Source organism: Acipenser ruthenus, unplaced genomic scaffold, assembly GCF_902713425.1.
Source record: "Acipenser ruthenus unplaced genomic scaffold, fAciRut3.2 maternal haplotype, whole genome shotgun sequence".
In the NCBI taxonomy this organism is placed as follows: domain Eukaryota; kingdom Metazoa; phylum Chordata; class Actinopteri; order Acipenseriformes; family Acipenseridae; genus Acipenser; species Acipenser ruthenus.
The window spans coordinates 57,501-82,300 of record NW_026708225.1 but is presented as its reverse complement, the minus strand read 5'-3'; the positions used below and the strand labels follow the sequence as shown (position 1 = coordinate 82,300).

Below are 24,800 nucleotides of genomic sequence, written 5' to 3'. Positions count from 1 at the left end.
TACCAGACCTCTCAGTGCTTTACAATGCTTCCCTATGCTTTACCAGACCTCTCTGTGCTTTACAATGCTTCCCTATGCTTTACCGGACCTCTCTGTGCTTTACAATGCTTCCCTATGCTTTACCAGACCTCTCTGTGCTTTACAATGCTTCCCTATGCTTTACCAGACCTCTCTGTGCTTTACAATGCTTCCCTATGCTTTACCAGACCTCTCTGTGCTTTACAATGCCTCCCTGTGCTTTACCAGACCTCTCTGTGCTTTACAATGCTTCCCTATGCTTTACCACACCTCTCTGTGCTTTACAATGCTTCCCTATGCTTTACCAGACCTCTCTGTGCTTTACAATGCTTCCCTATGATTTACCACACCTCTCTGTGCTTTACAATGCTTCCCTATGCTTTACCACACCGCTCTGTGCTTTACAATGCTTCCCTATGCTTTACCAGACCTCTCTGTGCTTTACAATGCTTCCCTATGCTTTACCAGACCTCTCTGTGCTTTACAATGCTTCCCTATGCTTTACCAGACCTCTCTGTGCTTTACAATGCTTCCCTATGCTTTACCAGACCTCTCTGTGCTTTACAATGCTTCCCTATGCTTTACCAGACCTCTCTGTGCTTTACAATGCTTCCCTATGCTTTACCACACCGCTCTGTGCTTTACAATGCTTCCCTATGCTTTACCAGACCTCTCTGTGCTTTACAATGCTCGCCTATGCTTTACCAAACCTCTCAGTGCTTTACAATGCTCGCCTATGTTTTACCAGACCTCTCTGTGCTTTGCAATGCTCCCCTATGCTTCCCCATGCTGTCACACTGTGCTGTGCTGTTGCTGCAGGACTCTTTCCTAAGCTGGGTTGCTGTTTGCCTGGTCTATGGCTCGCTGTCTCTCTGCCAGCCTGCCTGTCTGCCTGTCTCTCTGCGGTCTGGTCTGGATACCTGTGTGGGTCGAGGGAGCTCAATTGAGGCTTTGTACACTGGCTGCAGTGAGGTGTCTGTGAGGGAGAGAGGGATGAGGGAGAGGGAGGCCAGGGAGAGATTGAGGAGGGTGGGGGGGAGAGGGAGAGGAAGAAATTGGGAAGGGGGGAGAGTGGGAGGGAGCGAGGGGTGTGTGAGAGATAGAGGGAAAGGTCTAGGCTAATTTATTATTATTTATTTCTTAGCAGATGCCCTTATCCAGGGCGATTTACAATTGTTACAAGATATCACATTATTTTTACATACAATTACCCATTTATACAGTTGGGTTTTTACTGGAGCAATCTAGGTAAAGTACCTTGCTCAAGGGTACAGCAGCAGTGTCCCCCCCCCCCCACCTGGGATTGAACCCACGACCCTCCGGTCAAGAGTCCAGTGCCCTGACCACTACTCCATACTGCTGCTTACTGCCTCCTAATGTATGCAGACTAAAAAGTGGACAGTGTACAGAAGCTAATTACAAAAACAGATATTTAGTTCTCTCTCTCTCTCTCTCTGTCTCTCTCTCTCCAGCTCTCTGCCCCCTCGTATCTCTCCTCCAGAACCACATAATCACTTCCAGTCCCTTTCCCAAGGATTCTGCAAAACCTCAATCCGCAAGGAAAGAGCAATATTGACAGTCCTCTCCCTCTCTCTCTCTCTCCTCCTCCAAAACCATGAAAAACCCAGCGTGGCTGGCACCCACGTGGTCATTACTGGATTCTCAATCGCACGAAAGCTCACCGCTGTAAATCTGCACTGTAATTTCTGCTGCCTTTACCCCAGGGTTACACCGCAGCATTTCACATAAGTCTGCTGGGTTAGGGGGGCTCCCGAGGGGCGCATCCGGTAAAGGCGCTCCGCGTGGAGAGCAGGACGCCCCCTATAGCCTGGAGGTCGTCGGTTCGAGTCCAGGCTATTCCTTTGCCGAACGAGGACGGGAGCTCCCAGGGGGCGGCGCACAATTTGGGGAGGGAGGGCTTAGGTCGCCTTTCATAGTGGCCCAAAGCGCTTTACAGAGGCTGTGAACTGCGCATTCTATGCAGAGTCACTTCCAATCGGACGTTGATTTAACATCTCATCCGCAGGACGGAGCACAAGGAGGTGAAGTGACTTGCTCAGGGTTGCACACAGCGAGTCAGTCAGTGGCAGAGGGGGGATTCGTGCTGAGAGTGCGTTTCATTGTCTTGTGGTTTTAAGAGTGTTTTGTTTCAATAATAACAGCTATAGACCCCCTAAGTGAGGTAAAGGAGTCAAAAAACAAACGCAGTCAAAAACAGTTTGTAATGTTTTATTCTTTGATAAAAACAAAGCCCCCCATAATAATACAAATAATATGCATCATAATCCTAATAATAATAATAATAATAATAATAATAATAATAATAATAATAAAACCAACAACAGAACTGATGATTCATTTAAATACAACACAGAATAAAACCAGCAGGGATTCTAAAAGGCTGAGTTTATATTTTTCTTTTTCTTTTTTTCACTAACTGAGTTCCAAAAAAGAAAATTTGAAAAGTTTTCTGTTTTTTTTTTTTATTATTTTTTTATTCGTGAGCCTATTTACAAGAACCCCCCCACCACCATTTTTTCTCTCTAAAAAAAAAAAAAAAAAAAGAAACACACAAACAAAAAAATCCATGCTGATAAACTGGGAGTAAAAAAGCATTGCTAATCTATGTGTTTGTTTGTGTGTGTGTGTGTGTCTCTTTGTCTTTCTCTCTGTGTCTCTGTCTCTGTCTGTCTCTCTGTTTGTCTGTGAGTCTCTCTCCCTGATTCTCTGTCTGTGTGTATCTGAGCTTGTTCTGTCTCTGTGTGTGTGTTTATCAGAGTGCGTGTCTGTGTGTGTGTTTATCAGAGTGTGTGTGTGTTTATCAGAGTGTGTGTCTGTGTGTGTGTGTGTGTTTATCAGAGTGTGTGTGTCTGTGTGTGTGTTTATCAGAGTGTGTGTGTGTTTATCAGAGTGTGTGTGTCTCTGTGTGTGTGTCTCTGTGTGTTTATCGGGGCGCCGTGTGTCTTGGTGTGTTTATCGGGGCGCCCCGTGTCTATCTGCACTTGCAGGATTTGATGACCATGTTGGAGAGCTGTTCCACTTTGGGGGTCCTGCCCGTGTAGACGATGATGGTCAGCGCCTCCAGATCCTGGGGTACACAGCAAGGCGCGACCGACGCCTCGGGGTTCATCTTGTTGAACAGGGGCAGCACCTGCAGGGGGCAGCACAGCACAGCACATCGCTGAGACCCTGATGTAAATCAGCAGCAGGTGCAGAGGAGCACAGAATGGGAAGCTCACAGTCTAGTGCAAGCTGGATCACTGGATACCTGCTGTGTGAGACCTGGCTGGCACAAGGTAAACGCATGCTAGTGTATTCATACAGTACAGCTAGGGCCAAAGGTTTGGGGATTTTAAAGATGGTCAGCACTCCTTTAAAGGGAGGGGCCAGCGATCCTGTTAATAAAGCTAATAAGTGGTGAGAGAATGGATTTTAAAGATGGTCAGCGCTCCTTTAAAGGGAGGGGCCAGCGATCCTGTTAATAAAGCTAATAAGAGGTTGAGAGAATGGATTTTAAAGATGGTCAGCGCTCCTTTAAAGGGAGGGGCCAGCGATCCTGTTAATAAAGCTAATAAGAGGTGAGAGAATGGATTTTAAAGATGGTCAGCGCTCCTTTAAAGGGAGGGGCCAGCGATCCTGTTAATAAAAAGGGTTAGGGCTGGACTGCTGGCCCGCCCATTCACCATGTTGTTATTCTGGCCCCGCCCCCCTCACAATGTTGTTATTCTGGCCCCGCCCCCCTCACCATGTTGTTGTTCTTGCCCCGCCCCCTCACGGTGTCGTTATTCTGGCCCCGCCCCCTCACTGTGTCGTTATTCTGGCCCCGCCCCCTCACCGTGTTATACTGAGTGTCTGCGCTCCACAGGTAAGGGCAGGTTCCTGCACAGAAGTTGGCTTTGTATCCTTTGGGCTCGTGGATCCACTTCCAGTCCAGGTCTCTCCGGAAATCAACGTAGAGAGAATGCAGGCAGCAGCCCTGATCCACGTTCCTGAGAGTCAAACGAGAACAGCGTGCCTTCAGACAGGGCTGCTGTACAAACAGCATTCAAATGCACTGCTAAAACGCATTTCAAACGTATTTTACATGTGATTAAATATATTGTAACATATTCTAACATTTAAAAAAAAGTTTGAAATAAAACGTGTGCCATTGAATTTACACTGAAGACGCTGAGAGAGACTTCTAGTGGAAACGTTTGCCATTGAATTTACACTGAAGACGCTGAGAGAGACTTCTAGTGGAAATGTTTGCCATTGAATTTACACTGAAGACACTGAGAAAGACTTCTAGTGGAAACGTTTGCCATTGACTTTACACTGAAGACACTGAGAAAGACTTCTAGTGGAAACGTTTGCCATTGACTTTCCACTGAAGACACTGAGAAAGACTTCTAGTGGAAACGTTTGCCAGTGAATTTACACTGAAGACACTGAGAGAGACTTCTAGTGGAAACGTTTGCCGTTGAATTTACACTGAAGACCCTGAGAAAGACTTCTAGTGGAAACGTTTGCCATTGACTTTACACTGAAGACACTGAGAAAGACTTTTAGTGGAAACGTTTGCCAGTGAATTTACACTGAAGACGCTGATAAAGACTTCTAGTGGAAACGTTTGCCGTTGAATTTACACTGAAGACACTGAGAAAGACTTCTAGTGGAAACGTTTGCCATTGAATTTACACTGAAGACGCTGAGAGAGACTTCTAGTGGAAACGTTTGCCATTGAATTTACACTGAAGACCCTGAGAAAGACTTCTAGTGGAAATGTTTGCCATTGAATTTACACTGAAGACCCTGAGAAAGACTTCCAGTGGAAACGTTTCTTTCAGTGTTTCCAGATTCAGCCGGACAGGAAGCTGGCGTCTGGGACAGGAAGTCACCTGGAGCACGTGGGCGTCTCCCTGGCCGCGCGTTTCCTGCGGGTCTTCTTCTGCGAGGATTCCATCCTGTGCGCGGGGAGCAGGGTGAGGATCAGGTGGGGGGTCTTACTGCTGTAATCGGACCGGCCCCCCTTCACAGACTTCTCAAACTGCTTGATGAGGTCATCGTCAATACCTGGGGGGAGGGGAGTCAACGCAGCAACAGCACAGCACAGTGTGATACAGCACAGTGAAAGCATTGTAAAGCACAGAGAGGTCTGGTAAAGCATAGGGAAGCATTGTGAAGCACAGAGAGGTCTGGTAAAGCATAGGGAAGCATTGTAAAGCATAGGGAAGCATTGTAAAGCACAGAGAGGTCTGGTAAAGCATAGGGAAGCATTGTAAAGCACAGAGAGGTCTGGTAAAGGATAGGGAAGCATTGTAAAGCACAGAGAGGTCTGGTAAAGCATAGTGAAGCATTGTAAAGCACAGAGAGGTCTGGTAACGCATAGGGAAGCATTGTGAAGCACAGAGAGGTCTGGTAAAGCATAGGGAAGCATTGTAAAGCACAGAGAGGTCTGGTAAAGCATAGGGAAGCATTGTAAAGCACAGAGCGGTCTGGTAAAGCATAGGGAAGCATTGTAAAGCACAGAGAGGTCTGGTAAAGCATAGGGAAGCATTGTAAAGCACAGAGAGGTGTGCTGAAGCATTGTAAAGCACAGAGAGGTGTGCTGAAGCATTGTAAAGCACAGAGAGGTGTGCTGAAGCATTGTAAAGCACAGGGAGGTGTGCTGAAGCATTGTAAAGCACAGGGAGGTGTGCTGAAGCGTATTTAAACGCAGCCCCTGGCAGTGCTGTTGCTGTTGTTCTTACCTGCGAAGCGGGTCTCCAGCTCTTCGCTCCTGTTGGGCAGGATGCTGTCGCTGGAGGGGATGAAGGTGCAGCAGGGGCAGTGCACGCTGATCTTCAAGCCCAGGTTCCTGCCTGGCACAGTCACACCCACGCGTTACAGCCTCACGCTTCAGTGCAGTGCCATGCTACAAAATACACTGCTCCCAAAAAATACCCCCCTCTCCCTCTCATCCTCTCATCCCCGTCTCTCACCCATCCTCTCACCCACCCAACCCCCTCTCTCACCCACCCACCCCCCCCGTCTCTCTCTCTCTCTCTCATCCCCCTGTCTCTCTCTCTCACCCATCCCCCCTCTCTCTCTCTTTCTCTCTCTCTCACCCACCCATCCATCCCCTCTCTCTCTCACCCTCTCATCCCCCGTCTCTCTCTCCCTCTCATCCCCCGTCTCTCTCTCTCTCTCTCTCTCACCCTCTCATCCCCCGTCTCTCTCTCCCTCTCATCCCCCGTCTCTCTCTCTCTCTCATCCCCCGTCTCTCTCTCTCTCTCTCATCCCCCCTCTCTCACCCTCTCATCCCCATGTCCCTCTCTCTCTCTCTCTCAAAGTGCTCTGCAATGGGAGTCATCATCATTATCATCATTATTGTTATTGGTGTGTGTCGCGGGGCCCCGCCCCTCACCTCTGTGAGAGAGCCACTCGCTGAGCGTGTCTGTGACGTCGAAGGACAGCCACGCCCCCTTGCTGCGCGGGCGCACGTTCCTGCTGTCGATGTAGCGCTGGGAGGGGGCGGCTGGGTCGCGGGCCTTCAGGATCTACGAGAAACAAGCAACAAAAACACACCTACATATAGAGAGAGACAGATCCATTTATATATATATATATGTGTGTGTGTGGATGGATGGGGCGGGGCAGTGCTGTGGGTTATGAAAGGCGCTATATGTAATCGCAGTCTGTGTGTGTGGATGGATGGGGCGGGGCAGTGCTGTGGGTTATGAAAGGCGCTATATGTAATCGCAGTCTGTGTGTGTGGATGGATGGGGCAGGTCAGTGCTGTGGGTTATGAAAGGCGCTATATGTAATCACAGTCTGTGTGTGGATGGATGGGGAGGGGCAGTGCTGTGGGTTATGAAAGGCGCTATATGTAATCGCAGTCTGTGTGTGTGTGGATGGATGGGGCGGGGCAGTGCTGTGGGTTATGAAAGGCGCTATATGTAATCACAGTCTGTGTGTGTGGATGGATGGGGCGGGGCAGTGCTGTGGGTTATGAAAGGCGCTATATGTAATCGCAGTCTGTGTGTGCGTGGATGGATGGGGCGGGGCAGTGCTGTGGGTTATGAAAGGCGCTATATGTAATCGCAGTCTGTGTGTGTGTGGATGGATGGGGCGGGGCAGTGCTGTGGGTTATGAAAGGCGCTATATGTAATCACAGTCTGTGTGTGTGGATGGATGGGGCAGGGCAGTGCTGTGGGTTATGAAAGGCGCTATATGTAATCGCAGTCTGTGTGTGTGGATGGATGGGGCGGGGCAGTGCTGTGGGTTATGAAAGGCGCTATATGTAATCACAGTCTGTCTGTGGATGGATGGGGCAGGGCAGTGCTGTGGGTTATGAAAGGCGCTATATGTAATCGCAGTCTGCGTGGCTCACCTGGTAGAGCTCCACCCTCTGCTCCGTGACCCTGGCTCTGGGATGCGGGACCCGGAACACTCGGAATTCTGCTTTCACCAGCTTGCTGGAGTTCGTGTCGATCCCGGACACGGCGAAATTCACCACTCGGAAGTACGGGTTAGCCAGGCTGCTGGAGATGACATCTTCAGAACACACAGGGGGGAAAAACACAGTCATTAATGCAAACACACACACACACACACACACACACACATGCATACATACACACACACACTCCCACACACACACACACCCACACACACACACATTCATACATAGGGCTGGGAATATCTGAAACAGCGTACAGTTATTAAATTGCTAATCTGATAATAATAATAATCATAATAATAATGCTGCTGCATTGATAACCACAGCAGTAGTAACACTAGGAGCCGCGCTGGTACGCACTGTCGAGGCTCGGCGGCAGCATGTCGATCTTCTGCACTTCCTTGGCGTAGTAATCCTCCTCGCTGCTCTCGCGCTCGCAGGCGGACTCGGCCTGGCGCGCGCGCTCCTTCAGCAGCTCCCGCGTGCTGTTGTACAGCAGAATCACTTCCGGCGGCGGGTCGCCCGGGGGCACCAGCACCTCGGGCGGCCGCGAGATCTTGAGCTTGGAGAGGATCTGGCCCCGAACCGCCTCGATCCGCTTGTACTTGAAATCGTCCAGGTCGAACCCGGACTGGCAGGTGGAGAGGCTCAGAACCGAGCCGGCCAGCTCCGCAAACAGACAGACGCACAAGCACAGGGACGCGCAGGACATCGTGTGTGACGCGCGGTTAGAGTTATCAACACAACGCGGGTAATTCTAATAAATCAATAAACCCTGTTAACGTTTATCCCGGGAAGCTGAGTTTTATATTTGTTTTAATGGTGTCCGTCTGTTGACTTTATAAACTGATGTTATTTATGTGCTGTATTTATTGTCAGCAGAAAAATGTTTGCAATGCTATTATTATTATTATTATTATTATTATTATTTTATTATTATTATACTATAACGCTGTTCAACAGAGTCGCTGGCCTCTGTGACGAAAAATGCGTTCGAATCCGCTGTGACGAAAAATCCGTTCGAATCCTCTGTGACGAAAAATGCGTTCGAATCCGCTGTGACGAAAAATGCGTTCGAATCCTCTGTGACGAAAAATGCGTTCGAATCCTCTGTGACGAAAAATGCGTTCGAATCCGCTGTGACGAAAAATGCGTTCGAATCCTCTGTGACGAAAAATGCGTTCGAATCCTCTGTGACGAAAAATGCGTTCGAATCCTCTGTGACGAAAAATGCGTTGGAATGTGGCTCGGTTACTTTGCTAATTCACCAGATAATCAACCTAATATATATTTTAAAAAAAAAAAAAATCACAGTAAGGAATTATAATTTAATTAAGAAAATTATATTTACAAAAAAAAAAAATCCATAAAGTTAAATATTTGAATTCAAATCGATCAGATTATTTGATTGAGTTTGTACAATAAAAAAAACACGTTTTTTTTACTAAATAAATTCACAATAATGTTCCCTTATATATACAGAGAGAGAGATTGAGATTCCAAGGTCTCTATAAATAACTGCGCAGTATTATCTCTCTGAAGCAGCCTGAGTGACTCTGAACCCAGTAATTAAGTCCGGTTGCGGGTCCTTTGCTGTGGTTCTGATGAAAATCCAACAGCGATGTCTAATTATTTTGCATGAAAAGAAAAATGAAGCAAAAACTCAAGTATCCTTTTAAGTGTAAAAAAACAAACAACAAAAAACCGATCTTGCTAGAAGGAAGCAGCAAACATTTGTAAGAGCAGTAAATCCGTCTCGGAAGAGAGCCGCGTTTAATTTGCTATGAACTGGGATTCCTTCAGCAAAGCGGCGAGTCCGGGTGCCGCTCCGCAGTGAAACCCGCTCCGCCTCAGCACGGCTTCAGGAGGTGGTGTCGTTATTATTTGCGTTGTTGTTATCTGTAGTTCTCCTTGCGTGTCTCAATTGCTCGGTTTCTCAACCTATCGCGACCTCGTTTCTCTCTTTTTAAATAAGATGCACATTGCGATGCGCTCCTCCGAGGCTGGACTCGGCGCTTCGCTCTGAGAAGTCTAAGCGTTTCTGCAGTCTGATTTCACCCCAAATCAATCTCTCTCTCTCTCTCTCTCTCTCCCTCTCCCTCTCCCTCTCCCTCTCCCTCTCCCTCTCCCTCTCCCTCTCCCCTCCTCCCTCTCCCTCTCTCTCTCTCTCTCTCTCTCTCTCCTCTCTCTCTCTCTCTCTCTCTCTCACACCGCCGCAGCTAAAACAACCCAAACCTCAACGGCTTTTAACATAAAAACATGTTTTTTTAAAGTAAAATATAAAACAGAAAGTGCTTATATATACGTTGATTTTACTGTCCATTTACCACAGTTTGCCATGTTTTTACCACACTTTACTGTGGTTTATCAGGTTTAGATGACCACATTTTTTAATGCTTTACCATGCTTTATCACACTTTACTATGCTTTAAGTTGATACACTTTCACTAATTGTATTATTATTTATTTCTTAGCAGATGCCCTTATCCAGGGCGACTTACAATTGTTGCAAGATATCACATTATTTTCACATACAATTCCCCATTTATACAGTTGGGTTTTTACTGGAGCAATCTAGGTAAAGTACCTTGCTCAAGGGTACAGCAATTTTGCTATGCGGACAGCAGTTCCACGCGTGGATGAATGGATGTAGACTCATCACAGAACACGTTTATTTTTCTCAATGCAGTGTCACTTTCAGCGGCTGTGCAGCCTCTCCGCTCTCCTTGTGTGAAGTTTTACTGACATCTAGCGGCGAGAACCGGTATGAGAAATTAGAAATTCTAAGAGCGGCTCGCTTTCGCCACCTGCTGGCGAACCGCGTGGAATTACAATTTGTGGATATTCTCTAAATATCCCCTTTTTGGTTTTGAAACTCCGGTAAATTGTCGTGTTTGTGTTTCCTCTAAGTATACACCAGCGCGCCACGTCACCAACGGCGATTCGCATTTTTGTTTTCATTGCTTCGAACCCAACTTAAAATTACCTATAATTATTTTTGGAGATAATTAAACAAAACAGAGACTGTAGTAGTTTGTAATTATGTATGTGTGAGTGTGTGTGTGTGTGTGTGTGTGTGTGTGTACCCTTATAAAAGCGTCCCACAGTAACAGCACAGCAAAATGTGATACAGCAGAGAGAGGTCTGGTAAAACATAGGGAAGCATTGTAAAGCGCAGAGAGGTCTGGTAAAGTATAGGGAAGCATTGTAAAGCACAGAGAGGTCTGGTAAAGCATAGGGAAGCATTGTAAAGCACAGAGAGGTCTGGTGAAGCATGGGGAAGCATTGTAAAGCACAGAGAGGTCTGGTAAAGCATAGGGAAGCATTGTAAAGCACAGAGAGGTCTGGTAAAGCATAGGGAAGCATTGTAAAGCACAGAGAGGTCTGCTAAAGCATAGGGAAGCATTGTAAAGCACAGAGAGGTCTGGTAAAGCATAGGGAAGCATTGTAAAGCACAGATAGGTCTGGTAAAGCACAGGGAAGCATTGTAAAGCACAGAGAGGTCTGGTAAAGCATAGGGAAGCATTGTAAAGCACAGAGAGGTGTGGTAAAGCACAGGGAAGCATTGTAAAGCACAGAGAGGTGTGGTAAAGCATAGGGAAGCATTGTAAAGCACAGGGAGGTCTGGTAAAGCATAGGGAAGCATTGTAAAGCACAGAGAAGTCTGGTAAAGCATAGGGAAGCATTGTAAAGCACAGAGAGGTCTGGTAAAGCATAGGGAAGCATTGTAAAGCACAGAGAGGTCTGGTAAAGCATAGGGAAGCATTGTAAAGCACAGAGAGGTCTGGTGAAGCATGGGAAGCATTGTAAAGCACAGAGAGGTCTGGTAAAGCATAGGGAAGCATTGTAAAGCACAGAGAGGTCTGGTAAAGCATAGGGAAGCATTGTAAAGCACAGAGAGGTCTGCTAAAGCATAGGGAAGCATTGTAAAGCACAGAGAGGTCTGGTAAAGCATAGGGAAGCATTGTAAAGCACAGATAGGTCTGGTAAAGCACAGGGAAGCATTGTAAAGCACAGAGAGGTCTGGTAAAGCATAGGGAAGCATTGTAAAGCACAGAGAGGTGTGGTAAAGCACAGGGAAGCATTGTAAAGCACAGAGAGGTGTGGTAAAGCATAGGGAAGCATTGTAAAGCACAGGGAGGTCTGGTAAAGCATAGGGAAGCATTGTAAAGCACAGAGAAGTCTGGTAAAGCATAGGGAAGCATTGTAAAGCACAGAGAGGTCTGGTAAAGCATAGGGAAGCATTGTAAGCACAGAGAGGTGTGGTAAAGCATAGGGAAGCATTGTAAAAGCACAAAGAGGTCTGGTAAAGCATATGGAAGCATTGTAAAGGATAGAGAGGTCTGGTAAAGCATAAAGTATGTGTGTATATATCTCTGTGTATGTCTTCAGTGTGTGTGTGTGTGTGTGTGTGTCCTCAGTGTGTGTGTGTGTGTATGTCTCTGTGTATGTCTCAGTGTGTGTGTGTGTGTGTATGTCTCAGTGTGTGTGTGTGTGTGTATGTCTCTGTGTGTGTCTCAGTGTGTGTGTGTGTGTGTGTGTGTGTGTGTGTGTGTGTATGTCTCAGTGTGTGTGTGTGTGTGTATGTCTCAGTGTGTGTGTGTGTGTGTGTATGTCTCTGTGTGTGTCTCAGTGTGTGTGTGTGTGTGTGTGTGTCACGGTGTATGTCAGTGTGTCAGTGTGTCATGTTGGGTGAGGGTCTCTTTGACAGTTCTATTTGGCTCCATGTTGGAGTTGCGTTGATCTTGTGTAATCGACCCCCCCCCCCCCCCCCCCCCCCCCCCCGTGTCACAGCATGACAATCTCCTCACAGTAATGCGTTCAAGCAGCTTCATGCAAACAGCTCTGCCTTGAAAAACAATTCACTCACCCTCATGCTTTTACCATGGTGGTAGTTTACCATGGACTGTTTATTAATGTGCTTTCCCAGACCTCTTCTGTGCTTTACAATGCTTCCCTATGCTTTACCACACCTCTCTGTGCTTTACAATGCTTCCCCTATGCTTTACCAGACCCTCTCTGTGCTTTACAATGCTTCCCTGTGCTTTACCAGACCTCTCTGTGCTTTACAATGCTTCCCTATGCTTTACCAGACCTCTCTGTGCTTTACAATGCTTCCCTATGCTTACCAGACCTCTCTGTGCTTTACAATGCTTCCCTATGCTTTACCAGACCTCTCTGTGCTTTACAATGCTTCCCTATGCTTTACCCACACCTCTCTGTGCTTTAGAATGCTTCCCTATGCTTTACCAGACCTCTCTGTGCTTTACAATGCTTCCCTATTGCTTTACCAGACCTCTCTGTGCTTTACAATGCTTCCCTATGCTTTACCAGACCTCTCTGTGCTTTACAATGCTTCCCTATGCTTTACCAAACCTCTCCATGCTTAACCAATGCTTCCCTATGCTTTACCAGACCTCTCTGTGCTTTACAATGCTTCCCTATGCTTTACCAACACCTCTCTGTGCTTTACAATGCTTCCCTATGCTTTTACCAGACCTCTCTGTGCTTTACAATGCTTCCCTATGCTTTACCAGACCTCTCTATGCTTTACAATGCTTCCCTATGCTTTACCACACCTCTCTGTGCTTTACAATGCTTTTCACTGTGCTCTGTCACACGGTTGCTGTGCTTTTACTTTTGTGAAACTTTTATAAGGGTTTGTTTACCCTGGTTTAGTTTTTAATATAACACACGCACACACACGCACAACACGCACACACTGACACTCGGAGGGGCAGGCAGGTTCCAGCTGTATCACTGATTGGACCTTTCAGAGGTGATGTCACAGAAGGAGGAGGAGAAGGAGGACCTGACGCCCTGATTGGTTGGGAAGCTGGCCTGGGGGTCATCTGACTTTGAACCTTTGGGCCTCTCAACTCCCTTGCCAGCAGTTCTGAGCTCACAGCTGCAACACACTGGTCTAGACTGTGTGCCAACACATGGCTTTTGTTCCATTGCTGCAACACCCCCCCCCCCACCACCACCACCACAGTGTGGCTCTAGTGGAGCTGAGGAGGGACTGGAGGGAGGGAAGCAGTGTGGCTCTAGTGGAGCTGAGGAGGGGACTGGGAGGGAGGGGAAGCAGGTGTGGCTCTAGTGGAGCTGAGGAGAGACTGGGAGAGAGGCAGTGTGGCTCTTGCGGAGCTGAGGAGGGACTGGGAGGGAAGGGAAGCAGTGTGGCTCTAGTGGAGCTGAGGAGGGACTGGGAGGGAGGGAGGCAGTGTGGCTCTAGTAGAGCTGAGGAGGGACTGGGAGGGAGGCAGTGTGGCTCTAGTGGAGCTGAGGAGGGACTGGGAGGCAGTGTGGCTCTAGGCGGAGCTGAGGAGGGACTGGGAGGGAGGCAGTGTGGCTCTAGTGGAGCTGAGGAGGGACTGGGAGGGAGGGAGGCAGTGTGGCTCTAGTGGAGCTGAGGAGGGACTGGGAGGGAGGCAGTGTGGCTCTAGTGGAGCTGAGGAGGGACTGGGAGGGAGGCAGTGTGGCTCTAGCGGAGCTGAGGAGGGACTGGGGAGGCAGTGTGGCTCTAGTGGAAGCTGAGGAGGGACTGGGAGGGAGGGAGGCAGTGTGGCTCTAGTGGAGCTGAGGAGGGACTGGGAGGGAAGCAGTAGTGGGCTCATAGTGGAGCTGAGGAGGGACTGGGAGGCAGTGTGGCTCTAGTGGAGCTGAGGAGGGACTGGAGGCAGTGTGGCTCTAGTGGAGCTGAGGAGGGACTGGGAGGGAGGCAGTGTGGCTCTAGTGGAGCTGAGGAGGAACTGGGAGGGAGGGAGGCAGTGTGGCTCTAGTGGAGCTGAGGAGGAACTGGGAGGGAGGGAGGCAGTGTGTGTATCTGTGTCAGACACAGCCAGACAGAAAGAAAGACAGAGATAGACACACAGAGCTAGACAGACAGACAACGGTGTTCTGATGCAGTCCTTTACAAGTGAAACTGCAGCTGGAGGTCAGAGTGCACTACAGTAAGCTTTATGGCAGGAAGAAACGGCAGATCTGTTTCACAAAGTCACCTGCTGTGTGTTCGAGTTTTAATAATGACAAGCTGAGAGAGAGAGAGAGAGAGAGACAGAGAGAGAGAGGGGGGAGAGACAGAGAAGAGAGAGAGAGAGGGGGGGGGGGGGCGGAATGTTTAAGCTGGAATTCATTCCTGGCACAGTTTCAGAGAGGGGGGGTTGGGTTGGGGGGGGGCAGTTTTAAAGTACCTCTTTGACCTTGTCAGCTAACAGAAGGACGTGTGAAAGCACCCAGAGCCACACTGACACAACAAATCACAACACAGCCTCAGCAAGCCCGGTCCACTTGGCTGGTCCCTGCTCAGTGCTTTGTGCAGCGTGATCCGTGATCCGTTGATTCTGCAGTAGGGTGTCGCAGAGGCCCCCGTGCTGGGCTCGTCTTAGCCTTATAGATATAGATAGATATTTTTTTTACCAGAAGCAGAAATTTCTTTGGAAGAGGGCGCAGAAAGAAGACAGAGGTGAGTTTTAGCACGTTTCTACTTGAAAAATAACAGAGCCTGTATTTTCAGTCATATCTATAAAACACACACAGTATTATTACTCTTAGAAATACTAAGAGAAACTTACTAATGAACTTTACACTAGAAGTCTTTCTCAGTGTCTTTAGTGTCAATTCAACGGCAAACGTTTCCACTAGAAGTCTTTTCTCAGCGTCTTCAGTGTAAATTCAATGGCAAACGTTTCCACTAGAAGTCTCTCTCAGCGTCTTCAGTGTAAATTCAATGGCAAACGTTTCCACTAGACGTCTCTCTCTGCGTCTTCAGTGTAAATTCAATGGCAAACGTTTCCGCTAGAAGTCCCCCTCTCCCTCTCTCTCTCTCCCCCTCACTCTCTCCCCCTCTCCCTCTCTCTCTCTCCCCCTTCTCTCTCCCCCTCTCTCCCCTCTCAAAAAAACAACAGAAGCAACGACTGAAGAATATTAATAATAATAATAATAATAATAATAATAATAATAATAATAATAATAATAATAGTAATAATGTATTAATTACTTTATATCTGATAGACATGAAATAACTTATTATTATTATTATTATTTAGGCTTACTGATAAAATAAATAATCTATTATACATTTAATACACTATAGGAGTTAGATATTAATATTATTAGTAATAGTAATATCATGGTACTTCTATAATCCATATGTCATGCATCTGTGTGCTGTATGACTCGTTCTATATAATAATAATCTGTGTGCTGTATGACTCGTTCTATATAATAATAATAATCTGAGTGCTGTAGGACTCGTTCTATATAATAATAATCTGAGTGCTGTATGACTCGCTCTATATAATAATAATCTGTGTGCTGTAGGACTCGTTCTATATAATAATAATCTGAGTGCTGTAGGACTCGTTCTATATAATAATAATCTGTGTGCTGTAGGACTCGTTCTATATAATAATAATCTGTGTGCTGTATGACTCGTTCTATATAATAATAATAATCTGAGTGCTGTATGACTCGCTCTATATAATAATAATAATCTGTGTGCTGTATGACTCGCTCTATATAATAATAATCTGTGTGCTGTATGACTCGTTCTATATAATAATAATCTGTGTGCTGTATGACTCGTTCTATATAATAATAATCTGTGTGCTGTATGACTCGTTCTATATAATAATAATAATCTGAGTGCTGTATGACTCGCTCTATATAATAATAATCTGAGTGCTGTATGACTCGCTCTATATAATAATAATAATCTGTGTGCTGTAGGACTCGTTCTATATAATAATAATCTGTGTGCTGTATGACTCGCTCTATATAATAATAATCTGAGTGCTGTATGACTCGCTCTATATAATAATAATAATCTGTGTGCTGTAGGACTCGTTCTATATAATAATAATCTGTGTGCTGTATGACTCGCTCTATATAATAATAATCTGAGTGCTGTATGACTCGCTCTATATAATAATAATCGTCATTCAGAGCAGCTGCAGTGAAACAGCCCGCAGTTTGGTTTGACCTTGAAACAAGGATTTCTGAGCAGCCTTCCGGCGCGGAAAGGGTTAATTCCCACGCATTTATCCGCCGCACTCTCTCCAATCCCTCCTCCTCCCTCTCTCCCAAAACATAATTTAAATAATCCCTGAACTATATTGTTTTCAACTATACCTCTCAATGAGATAAAGCCTCTTAGCTTTCGTTTATTTTCTATGACTTGTATTTTTAAAGAACTCAGTTGATAGTATTTTGGGTTGCGGGGGGGCGGACTCCAGAGCTCCGAACAGTCAGATCAAAGGACCCGCCCCCCCCCCCCCGAGTTACCGGGAGTTTAAACTTACCGGTGACGTCAGCACACGGGCAGCCGTCCAGCTGGGTCGCGAGGACTGGGTCGGTTTCTTTCCCATCACAAGTGCTGAAGGCGCCGCCGCTGTCGCTTTTTCCATTCCTTCTAAAGTCCTGTATATATTTAATCGTATTATTAGAATGAACAGCGCTGTTATGGGTATGCCATACCGGTCGCGTGATTTGCCCTGTTTAACTGCAACGCGTGTTTTTTTTTTTTTTTTTTTTTTAATCATTGTTAAATATTTATGTCATTTTGGTTTTCCGAGATATTTAAGGGAAACAAACGATTCCGTCCTTTATACAAGTCTCCCACAGTAAAACCACAGCAAAGCACAGTGAAAGCCTGGAGAACTATAGGCAAGCATTGTAAAGCACAGAGAGGTCTGGTAAAGCATAGGGAAGCATTGTAAAGCACAGAGAGGTCTGGTAAAGCATAGGCAAGCATTGTAAAGCACAGAGAGGTCTGGTAAAGCATAGGGAAGCATTGTAAAGCACAGAGAGGTCTGGTAAAGCATAGGGAAGCATTGTAAAGCACAGAGAGGTCTGGTAAAGCATAGGGAAGCATTGTAAAGCACAGAGAGGTCTGGTAAAGCATGGGGAAGCATTGTAAAGCACAGAGAGGTGTGGTAAAGCATAGGGAAGCATTGTAAAGCACAGAGAGGTCTGGTAAAGCATAGGGAAGCATTGTAAAGCACAGAGAGGTCTGGTAAAGCATAGGGAAGCATTGTAAAGCACAGAGAGGTCTGGTAAAGCATAGGGAAGCATTGTAAAGCACAGATAAGTCTGAGAAGTTATCCGGCAACAAACTCCCCGTCCCGAGTCCGTGACTAATGCTTGCCTGACTGAGCGAGTAAAGGGGGCGGAGTGACGCAATTGTTGGCTTGTACGACGTAGCCGGTGATTGTAGTAACACAGAGAGAGAGAGAGAGAAAACCGAGGCACGGATAGGAAACGCAGATCGGGTGCAAGGGTTTAATTTAGAGAAATGAACAGTGAAGGAGTAAGATAACGTGTCTCCTCTAGCGAGATCAACGACAGACAGACAGTCAGAGAGAGAGAAGGGAGATATTATCACGGACGAAGGTAGTGTTGCGTAACCAATATTAATGAGCGAAAAGCGAGTACCCGGCCGGTATTGAAACACCGCGTTTATTCTATCGGGTTATCTCAAGGCTTATCTGCTTCGTGAAGCGCCGGAGGCGGGTGTCCCAAACTGGGTTACTGCTGGTGAGTAGACGGTGCTAGCTGTGTCGGTTTGGGCTATGGGGCTGCTTGCAAATACATTGCAGTTTGCTTTTGTAACAGAGATCTTAAACGACCCGGACGTACAACGCACTGAAAGGTGTTTTTCAAAAACGTCCCGGGACAATTATTTGAGAAAGCGTAAGCATGATCTATCCGCATTCTACCTTTAAGAAATAAATACTTTTATTTATTTGATTATTAGTATTTGTATTTATTATGAAATATGATGCGCTGAGCACAGCTGGCAAACGAGCCGGCACAGCATTTTGAACACATCTGTTTTTAAGCGGTGTATTATTATTATTATTATTATTATTATTATTATTATTATTATTTTGGTACCGTGATCAAATTAACAACATGCAATATTATTATAAATAATGGGACGGGTTTGTAAAAAAAATAAATAAAATTAAAAACTACGCAATGCAATCAAGTTAAAAAATAAAAAAAACGGCGAGTGCTTTTCGTAATCCTGCATTATCTCCTTTTCAATGCATTTCAATAACTGTCCAGATCTAATCGCTGTAAGTCCGCAGCGCCGTGCAAGCAGAGTGACTTCACTCGGTGACCCTCCGTGCAGGTTAATCGCATGCGCGTAATCCGCTTGCACGGCGATGGCACAGCCCGCTTTTCCTTCAATGAAGTCCATTGACTCTCAGGAGTCAGCTGTCACGCGTCTCGCGGGGGTCGCATTCCTTTGCGATAACGTCCCGCGACAGCGGAGGCTTTTACCCCTATAAATACATCAGACGAGCCTGCTAAAAATAGGACCAAACACACAACTGCCCCGTCTCGGCTCCCTTCCCCCTAACGATGTCCCCGAGCGGCACTTAAAACAGATCGTGCTGTGCGTCCAATCAGCGGGCTGGCGTTCCCCCACGGTCACGTCGAGGCTGTGACGTGACGACGGGGATGGCAACGAGACTCCTCGTTGCAGAGCAGCTTGATCCATTCCTGGATTTTAATAAGACGGCAAGCCGTGAGCTTGTTAGCTGTACACACAAAAAAGGGGGGGGGGGCTGATTTCAACTATAATTACAGTTGCATTGTCATTGCAATACGTTTTACAAATTGCACAGTGTGTGTGTGTGTGTGTGTGTGTGTGTGTGTGTGTGTATACACTTACACTACGAGTATAATGTTTCCGTGTCTCGCTGATATTTAACTTGGAAGATATCTACAGAATGTGCCCCGCCCCCCTCGCGAAGCAAAATATAAACAGTTAAACAAAGGGTTTGTTTACTCCTAAATATTTTTGTATTTTACCTGCCAACATAAAACAAACAGTTCTCTGCCTTCATCAGTGTGATTATTGAGACTAGAAGAGACCGAGTCAAGCAGACCAGCGTTTGGGCTCCAGTGCCTTCATCAGTGTGATTATTGAAACTAGAAGAGACCGAGTCAAGCAGACCAGCGTTTGGGCTCCAGTGCCTTCATCAGTGTGATTATTGAAACTAGAAGAGACCGAGTCAAGCAGACCAGCGTTTGGGCTCCAGTGCCTTCATCAGTGTGATTATTGAGACTAGAAGAGACCGAGTCAAGCAGACCAGCGTTTGGGCTCCAGTGCCTTCATCAGTGTGATTATTGAAACTAGAAGAGACCGAGTCAAGCAGACCAGCGTTTGGGCTCCAGTGCCTTCATCAGTGTGATTATTGAAACTAGAAGAGACCGAGTCAAGCAGACCAGCGTTTGGGCTCCAGTGCTTCATCAGTGTTATTATTGAAACTAGAAGAGACAGAGTCAAGCAGACCAGCGTTTGGGCTCCAGTGCCTTCATCAGTGTGATTATTGAAACTAAAAGAGACCGAGTCAAGCAGACCAGCGTTTGGGCTCCAGTGCCTTCATCAGTGTTATTATTGAAACTAGAAGAGACCGAGTCAAGCAGACCAGCGTTTGGGCTCAAGTGCCTTCATCAGTGTTATTATTGAAACTAGAAGAGACCGAGTCAAGCAGACCAGCGTTTGGGCTTCAGTGCCTTCATCAGTGTGATTATTGAAACTAGAAGAGACCGAGTCAAGCAGACCAGCGTTTGGGCTCTAGTGCCTTCATCAGTGTGATTATTGAAACTAGAAGAGACCGAGTCAAGCAGACCAGCGTTTGGGCTTCAGTGCCTTCATCAGTGTTATTATTGAAACTAGAAGAGACAGCGCCATCTAGCGGTGGTGATCCTGCCTGCTGTGGTACATCTCGGTAGTTTTAAGACGTCTTTGTCAAGGGAAAGTGTGTTTGAAAACAAAACAGCCGAGGTGCTTCATGGCAACAAAAACAATCTAACAAAACGTTAGTTCTGTACAGTTGCACGGTAACTGTTCCCACGGACCTGCGTGTCCGTGTAGGGACGGTATGCATCGACCACTCGACGTCATCGAAGCCAGGGTTTTGTGGTTGATTGTATCGTTTCATTTCTTTTTATCAGGTCTAATAATGGAAAACGATTGCTGAAAAAACTCAACGGGAGAGCTTACCGCCCATCCGGGATATTAGGAGAGATCCTACCAGCTCAGAGCAGATACCGGATTAAAAGGTAACTGCATTATTTTGTAAAATATTTTGATCTTTCACACTTTTTTAATTTTCTTTTATTTTTTTAACATCCCCCCCCCCCCTCCCCCTCCCCCCGACCTCCGGTTCAATTTCCTCCTGATCAGCTTATCCTCAAAGTTAACTATTAATGAAAGGCTTGTTTGAACTCGCCGCCTAGCCATCGTGCTCGTAATAAAAACCACTCAACCCCTCCCTGCTCATGAATATTCACAACAGAACGAACCCCTGGCGCTTAATATTAATGAGATCCATTCGACAGAGGGATTCCTTCAGTAACGCCCCCTTGACGTCGATGCTCATGAATATTAACGACCCGGTTTCTGGAACTCCAGAGCGCAGTTCAGTCCGTCTCCGCTCAGGTCTTTCTCTAAGCAACTCAATAACATTTAAAACAGGGAATAAAACCGCATTTACTTCGGAACCGAACCCCCGGGGTTTACAGAGCGCAGATTCGGAGGGATTGTGACCCGTCTCGGTCGGGTTTGAGGTGTTTTTAACAGGTCAGTTCCTGTTTAATTTCTCTCTCTCTCTCTCTCGTCTTCTGTAGTTCTGTACTTTGGTCATTTCCATGTGGATGTTTCACTGTTCCGCGTTGTGTGTTGGTCAGTCGAGAGATATAATAATAATAATAATAATAATAATAATAATAACGAAGCGGTATAATCCACTCATGCAGTTAACCGCTGTGTACGTTTCTTCACCGAAGCGTAACTGAATTGTAATCCAGCATTTTATTTATTTTTCTCGAAGCAAATTCTCAGCACGTATTATTATTTATAATTTTTGAAAGCTGTACCGCACTGTGTGCTAAACTAAATACACGCGGGCACAAACCGAACCACTTTATTACCGCAGCATTGCTAAAATCGATGTTATTTTGAACGAAAACGGCAACCCCAGCTATCACTTTTAAAACGTGAAATGCAGTCTATTTTATCAATGCAATACAAACGTTACCATATATCAGTATGTGCGTGTGTGTATATTATTTTTTTCAATAACCCTTATGCGGTATATAACTTGTTATTGATTTTGGTTAAAGAGTAAACGGACCCCCACGCTGACAAATGATACTTTCTTGAAAACGTGATCTACAGTTTGAAAATAAAAATGGCAACTGGTTTGTGGACTGCGGGTCGCAGTACCGCCGGCCCGCCGCTAGAGTGCGCCAACTCGCTCTCGCCCGCTCGGTGACCCAGGAGGCTGTACGTTCTGGTCGTTTTTACCCCGTTGCCACAGCAACAGTTCTGAAAGCGCCAGATTGGACCGTCCCCGGAGTAACAGCTGTCGTGTCGAGTGATTTTATTATTATTATTTTTATTATTTTTAAATCGCTGAATCGATTCAAGCGCGGAATGGCGGCCGAAATAACAATATTTACTTGTAAAATAAAAAAAATACAAATTCTGTCTGTAATGTTCTGATTTATTATTATTATTATTATTATTATTATTATTATTATTATTATTATTATTATTATTATTCAGTGTTACTGTGCTATATTGATACAGTAAGCGCGATTGTCTCTTCAGTTACAGTGCATGTAGTGATATATTTAAATTAGAGATTCCCTTATAAAAACTTTCCACTGTAGTTTTGCAAACTCCTAGTGAAACTGACCCTTAAAAAGAAATCCCTCTCTCTCCCCCTCCTTCTCCCCCTCCCCTCTCTCCCTCCTCCCCCTCTCTCCCCCTCTCTCCCTCCCTCTCTCTCTCTCTCTCTCTCTCAGCACCCCTCGTCATGTCTTCCTCTCGGGAGCCGTGTCGCTCTGATCTCTACATCAAGGCGGAGCCGGAGAGCCCTGAGAGCATTGGGGGGGGGCATCAGCAGCACAGCCCCGGGGGCTCCTCGGACTCGGGGCCCCCCCCTGCCCGCGAGCGCTGCTCCCCCCCCCCGAGGGCCCTGGCCAGCCTGCCCAGGAGACTGTGCCTGGTGTGTGGGGACACGGCCTCGGGCTATCACTACGGAGTGGCGTCCTGCGAGGCGTGCAAGGCTTTCTTCAAACGCACCATCCAGGGTGAGAGGGGAGGGAGGGTGGGGTTGAGGGGTGGGGTTGGAGGTGGGGTTGAGGGGTGGGGTTGGAGGTGGGGTTGGGGTTGGGGTTGGGGTTGGAGGTGGGGTTGGGGTTGGGGTTGGAGGTGGGGTTGAGGGTTGGGGTTGAGTGTTGGGGTTGGGGTTGGAGGTGGGGTTGGGGTTGGAGGTGGGGTTGGGGTTGGGGTTGGAGGTGGGGTTGAGGGTTGGGGTTGAGGGTTGGGGTTGGAGGTGGGGTTGGGGTTGGGGTTGGGGTTGGAGGTGGGGTTGAGGGTTGGGGTTGAGGGTTGGGGTTGGGGTTGGAGATTTCTTCTTGTAAAGTGAAATCATGTCGCATCTCACAGGCAGCATTGAGTACAGCTGCCCCGCCTCCAGCGAGTGTGAGATCACCAAGAGACGCAGGAAGGCGTGCCAGGCATGCCGCTTCATGAAGTGTCTCAACGTGGGCATGCTGAAGGAAGGTGAGTGCACACGCTTAGAACACGCTTAGCACACGCATAGGACCTGCATTATCATTTCACTGTGTCTCTCTGTGTCTGTGAGTGTGTTCGCTGTTAACCTCTCTGCTCTCTCTCTCTCTCTCTCTCTCTCTCTCTCGCTCTCTCTCTCTCTCTCTCTCTCTCTCAGGGGTGCGTTTGGACCGGGTTCGGGGGGGCAGGCAGAAGTACAAGCGCAGACCGGAGCAGGAGAGCCGGGGGTACCAGGGGGGGTACCAGAGCACCCCCCCCTCACAGCCCCGCAGCAAACCAGGTGAGGAGCAAAACACCCACAGCACACTGCAGCTGGGTTTATACAGATATGCATATATATTATAGTGGTGTTTTATTAAGAGGTTGCAGTGTTTTGATGTAATGATGATGATGTATTATCTGCCCCCCCCCCAGCCCCCTGCTCTCAGGTGGTCTCGGCTCTGCTGGACTCCGAGCCGGAGCCCCTGTTTGCCATGCCGGACCCTCTGCTGCAGGACAGCCCCCTGAAGACCATGAGCACCCTGTGCGACCTGGCGGACCGAGAGCTGGTCAGCATCATTGGCTGGGCCAAGCATGTCCCGGGTATCTATACACTGTGTACCCTATACAACCCTGTACTATACACTGTGTACCCTATACAACCCTGTACTATACACTGTGTACCCTATACAACCCTGTACACCCTGTACTGTACACCCTGTACAACCCTGCACAACCCTGTACTATACACTGTGTACCCTATACAACCCTGTACTATACACTGTGTACCCTATACAACCCTGTACTATACACTGTGTACCCTATACAACCCTGTACTGTACACTGTGTACCCTATACAACCCTGTACCCTATACAACCCTGTACTATACACTGTGTACCCTATACAACCCTGTACTATACACTGTGTACCCTATACAACCCTGTACTGTACACTGTGTACCCTATACAACCCTGTACTATACACTGTGTACCCTATACAACCCTGTACTGTACACTGTGTACCCTATACAACCCTGTACTATACACTGTGTACCCTATACAACCCTGTACTATACACTGTGTACCCTATACAACCCTGTACTATACACTGTGTACCCTATACAACCCTGTACTATACACTGTGTACCCTATACAACCCTGTACACCCTATACTATACACCCTGTACTGTACACCCTGTACAACCCTGTACTGTACACCCTATACAACCCTGTACAACCCTGTACGGTACACCCTATACAACCCTGTACTGTACACCCTGTCTCTCTCTCTCTCTCTCTCTCTCCAGGGTTCTCCTCGCTCTCTCTCTCTGATCAGATGTCGGTGCTCCAGTCGGCCTGGCTCGAGGTTCTGGTTCTGGCCGTGGCATTCCGCTCTCTTCCGTTCGATGATGAGATCGTGTTCGCTGAGGATTACGTCATGGACGAGGAGCTGTCCAAGCGAGCCGGCCTGACCGACCTCAACGGGGCCATAAACCAACTGGCCCGCAAATACAGGGCGCTGCAGCTGGACAGGGAGGAGTTCGTGCTGCTCAAAGCCATCGCGCTCACCAACTCGGGTACGAGGGGCTGGGGGGGGGGTGCAGACCGGGCTCCGTTACAATTACAGCGACAGCAGCATTGTTCTCTGAAAATTGCAATCGAAATAAATAATAATAATCTGCATTTCCGTGCTGTTCTGCGTCGGTTACAATGCTGTGCTGCAGTGATTGTAATTAGAATTACAGTTACTATTACAGCCCCAGTGTGTTTGCTTGATCA

General features: G+C 47.0%; 2 protein-coding genes across 8 annotated transcripts in view; one reads left to right on the top strand and one right to left on the bottom strand.

Annotated features, from left to right (window-relative positions):
• Nucleotides 1-2,231: 2,231 nt before the first annotated feature.
• On the bottom strand, nt 2,232-9,530 carry LOC117962646 (transforming growth factor beta-2 proprotein-like). Its single transcript, XM_059020372.1, has 7 exons — nt 7,802-9,530; nt 7,373-7,536; nt 6,407-6,539; nt 5,751-5,861; nt 4,899-5,073; nt 3,854-4,007; nt 2,232-3,169 (listed from the first exon to the last, which is right to left on the bottom strand). The coding sequence occupies exons 1-7, from the start codon at nt 8,151-8,153 to the stop codon at nt 3,011-3,013; spliced, it is 1,248 nt and encodes a 415-aa protein (XP_058876355.1). The 5' UTR covers nt 8,154-9,530; the 3' UTR covers nt 2,232-3,010.
• Nucleotides 9,531-14,789: 5,259 nt separating this feature from the next.
• Nucleotides 14,790-24,800, top strand: part of LOC131730128 (estrogen-related receptor gamma-like) — a 12,685-nt gene continuing 2,674 nt past the window's right edge. For 2 of the 7 annotated variants that reach the window (XM_059020371.1, XM_059020365.1), the window contains exons 1-7: nt 17,008-17,977; nt 20,414-20,521; nt 22,271-22,558; nt 22,917-23,033; nt 23,200-23,322; nt 23,457-23,624; nt 24,329-24,598. In XM_059020371.1, the coding sequence (XP_058876354.1) occupies nt 22,282-22,558; nt 22,917-23,033; nt 23,200-23,322; nt 23,457-23,624; nt 24,329-24,598 (955 nt within the window). In that variant the 5' untranslated portion in view covers nt 17,008-17,977; nt 20,414-20,521; nt 22,271-22,281. Of the gene's footprint in view, nt 14,907-17,007; nt 17,978-19,245; nt 20,278-20,413; nt 20,522-20,645; nt 21,042-22,270; nt 22,559-22,916; nt 23,034-23,199; nt 23,323-23,456; nt 23,625-24,328; nt 24,599-24,800 lie in introns of those variants that run through there. The other 5 variants (XM_059020366.1, XM_059020367.1, XM_059020368.1 and 2 more) reach the window with 5 other exon arrangements.

What these genes read in the sequence shown, in the direction of transcription:
- LOC117962646 (XM_059020372.1), bottom strand. Translation starts at nt 8,153, where the DNA reads ATGTCCTGCGCGTCCCTGTGCTTGTGCGTCTGTCTGTTTGCGGAGCTG. An exon ending in AGAGGGTGGAGCTCTACCAG is followed by an intron (nt 6,540 to 7,372) that starts GTGAGCCACGCA and finishes TGTTTCTCGTAG; the next exon opens with ATCCTGAAGGCCCGCGACCC. An exon ending in GAGACGCCCACGTGCTCCAG is followed by an intron (nt 4,008 to 4,898) that starts GTGACTTCCTGT and finishes TTTGACTCTCAG; the next exon opens with GAACGTGGATCAGGGCTGCT.